General features: G+C 41.5%; 1 protein-coding gene across 1 annotated transcript in view; it reads left to right on the top strand.

The window, feature by feature from the left end:
• Positions 1-2,531: 2,531 nt before the first annotated feature.
• Positions 2,532-3,678, top strand: part of itgav (integrin, alpha V) — a 58,117-nt gene continuing 56,970 nt past the window's right edge. Inside the window, exon 1 of the mRNA XM_061970864.2 lies at positions 2,532-3,013. Within this exon, the coding sequence (XP_061826848.2) occupies positions 2,847-3,013 (167 nt within the window). The 5' untranslated portion in view covers positions 2,532-2,846. The remainder of the gene's footprint in view (positions 3,014-3,678) is intronic.

Here is a 3,678-nt window from a genome sequence, read left to right as displayed (position 1 = left end):
ATAACCACAATGTCCTTCCTGTGGCAGACACCACTTCCTGTTGTCTTGGCAACATGGTGTTGCCACTATTCATCCATGCACCCAAAAACTAAAATAAAATACAAAGCTATGGTAAAATACCTGACTGTTTTGTGTATAGCTGAGGTACAAAGTAAATTACTTTAGAAAAAGTGCAAATATACTTTCACTACCAATAAAAATAGAGTAGTCAAAAATATTACTTAAGTAAAAGTACTAAAGTATTTGTTAAGTAGACTAGGGGGAAGGAGACGGCACGACAACAGGAGGTGTAGCTCAATGGGTTTTATTAAGCTCTTGATGAATACGTGGAGTGTGTATGCTGCTATGTGTGCGCATGCGAGATTATGTGTAGAATTTAACCAGATAGTATTTACCGGAGGTTGTTGTAAGTGCGTGTTGGTTGCGGAGGCAAACATGTCCAAAGGGGCTAAGCAAAAGAGGTGCATGATCCAAGCGATGTCCGTGGGGCTGGAGAGAGACGTCCTGAGGTCCGGGTCCGAAAGCGGGGGTAGTCAGGGATCGAGGAAGGCAGTCAAGGTCCAGGGGGGGGGGATCCAGAGAGTAAGGCGCACGGCTCACTTCTGAGACAACGGAGACAACTGCGGGAACAGGAAACAACAGGGACAGGTAAGTACTGGGAACAAGGAGAGCAGACACAGGAGAGTAGCCATAGACACGACGCTTACTGAGACAGAGGCTACGTTCCAGCATAGGGTAGCCTGCTGAGTGAGCCTTTATGCTGCTGCTCTTCATCAAGTCCAGGTGCGCTGATTGCAGATTTCCTCCTGCTGTGGAGGTGTGTGGCCGTGGTCTGCGTGCGGGGGCATGTCCTGCTGTGCTCAAAGCAGAGCCTGTAGGTGCTCCCGCAGCGGAGGGAAAGGCAGAATGCGCGTGTGCCTTAACAGTATTGCTTTAAAACAGGGGTCGCCAACCCGTCAAAGGCAATGTACTAGTCGATCTTTGGGATCCTATTTGAAAAAAAAGTATTAATATGACATCAGTGACAACCTCACCCAGAGAACAGACCCAGGCCAGCACTTTGACCCCTGAACACGCCCGCACGCCTCTGCCTTCCTCTCTTAAGCCTCTCATCCGCTCTAGACACCGCGGCCACACCCCGAGCACGGCCGCACACTTCACCCGCTCGTCAAGCAAAAGTGCAAAAATAATCAAACTGCAACAATGCAATAAGGCTGATTGTCGCAACGCATTGGACATTTTCTAGTATCCAACATCAAACAACTCTTCCTTCAACCACGACCGTCATCGCTCGCCTGCGACATGAAGCTAACAAACCAAATAGTAGAGTCGAGAACATTGCTCCAAAGTACGGATTTTGTGTTATTTTATTGTGCATGCAAAAGTAAACATTGACTTATGCAAAGGTAGTAATGTATGATAAAACGGGGCAGCAGCTAAAGAAGGACTTATTAATTAATCATGATATATATATATATATATATATATATATATATATATATATATATATATATATATATATATATATATATATATATATATATACATACAGTATATATATATATATATATATATATATATATATATATATCATGATATATATATATATGTATGTGTATATATATATATATATATATATATATATATATCATGATTAATTAATATATATCATGATATATATATATTTATATTTATATATATATATCATGATTAATTAATAATAATTAGTTAATTAATTAACAAATATATACACATATATACATAAATACATTATTTTTTGCCGTCTTTTAATTTTATGTAAAGCACTTTGAATTGCCTTGAATACAAATTGTGCTCTATAAATAAACTTGCCTTGCCTATATCCATCCATCCATCCATTTTCTACCGCTTATTCCCTTTGGGGTCGCGGGGGGCGCTGGAGCCTATCTCAGCTACAATCGGGCGGAAGGCGGGGTACACCCTGGACAAGTCGCCACCTCATCGCAGGGCCAACACAGATAGACAGACAACATAAGACATGCACCTGGGGATAAGTTGATTGGCAACACTAAATTGGCCTTGCCTATATATACATATATATTTATATGTATATGTTTTTATTGAAAATCCGAAAACAGCGAAGCTGCAAACTTTGCAAACAATTAAATGCAGTCCATCCATATTGCATGCATCGCTGCAGAACAAAAAACAATAAAACAAGTCACGCACAAACCTGTGGTGCATTATGACATGGAGCATGGGAAGTTTTTAGAAAACAGCTACAATAGTAGATGGGAGAATACTTAGTGAACTTAGCGAATAATGTCTTAATGTTAAAAGAATAAATGTGTACTATAACGACAATAAAGTTAAAATACCATAAGGATAAAGTTATAAAGTCTTCAGAGACAAGCTCCAACTGGACGGAAATAAATTTAAATTGTTACCATAATAAAGTATCCAGCATAGGCTAATACCGATTAGTCTTTTATTTTGGTGAGAAATAATCGGATATTGTGTGGGTTACGATGGAGCACAAATTAGCTTGTTGGGACTCGGGGCTGTGGCAGGCCATCCTACCGTGACACTACTCCATCAACGCCGACATTGACGGCTTCTCCCCCCGGCGGCTTCCTTTTCGCCAACTGGTGAAACGGCCGTTTTTCTTGTCCGAGCTACGCCTCTCAGAAGGTGGCTTCTGTGTTTTCACAGCTCTCCGGGACACAACTTTTTTGTGCTGAGGCGGCCGTAAAAGTAGCGTCGCTGTGTTCGCAAGCTAGCTCGGCGGCTAGCCAGTTGGCATCGTCCCCTGCCCGTCTACTACTTTCGCGAGTTCTCGGGCGATAGCCGGAGCAGCCGTGGTGTTCATGGCGGTAGGTCGGCCGTGTCATGCGTTCCTGCTCTTGGTGTGCTTGTTCCTCCACCGCGGCGCCTCCTTCAACCTGGACGCCGAGGGACCCTCGGTGTTCAGCGGCCCCCCAGGAAGCTACTTCGGCTTTTCGGTGGACTTTTTCAAATCTCCCATAAACCAACGGTAAGTCCACTTCTGTAATAATGACACAGTTAACCTGGATAAAGAACATTTTACTTGTTTTTCCTCCTTTGTATCCCCTTGCCAACATATTATTTCAATTAAATTATTGCTTTATACCTGTAAACAAACGCCTTACTCAAAGTCCAACCCTTCCCATTAAACGTACAAATGAATAATAAGAATGTCGTTGATATGGTTTTGGTCCAAGACTTCCATTGATTGCCTTCCATTTGTTCGACTATCAAAACTTGTCGCCACTCGATTGTTTATTATAATAACACAAGACAAACTTTAATATGTTCTTTTTACTGCAGCAGCTCGTCAACTTACAGGAAGTCCTCAGTTTTCGAGGTCTGTGTGAGACATGTAAGATACCTTATTAAAATTAAATAAATAGAAGCAGCACTAAGTAACTTTTCAACCTTCATAAAATATTTTCACAACTTTTAGGATGATACATGGATTTACAACTAGTTGAATGACACCTCTGTCATGGCCTGAGGGGGTCTGTATCGCTTTTGCTAGCACTTAGCGACATTGAGTAGGGTGGCAGGAACCCTGTTACACAAAAAACTACAAATGTTTCTGACTTGCTTTGGTGACCCCTGCTGTACATGTTGTAAATATATGTAATGTAGTAACAGGCACCTTTATACCAATTTCAC

The sequence above is a fragment of the Nerophis lumbriciformis genome, linkage group LG13 (assembly GCF_033978685.3).
Source record: "Nerophis lumbriciformis linkage group LG13, RoL_Nlum_v2.1, whole genome shotgun sequence".
Lineage (NCBI taxonomy): Eukaryota > Metazoa > Chordata > Actinopteri > Syngnathiformes > Syngnathidae > Nerophis > Nerophis lumbriciformis.
Note: the sequence above shows the minus strand (reverse complement) of the source record. Positions and strands in the feature narration are given on the sequence as shown.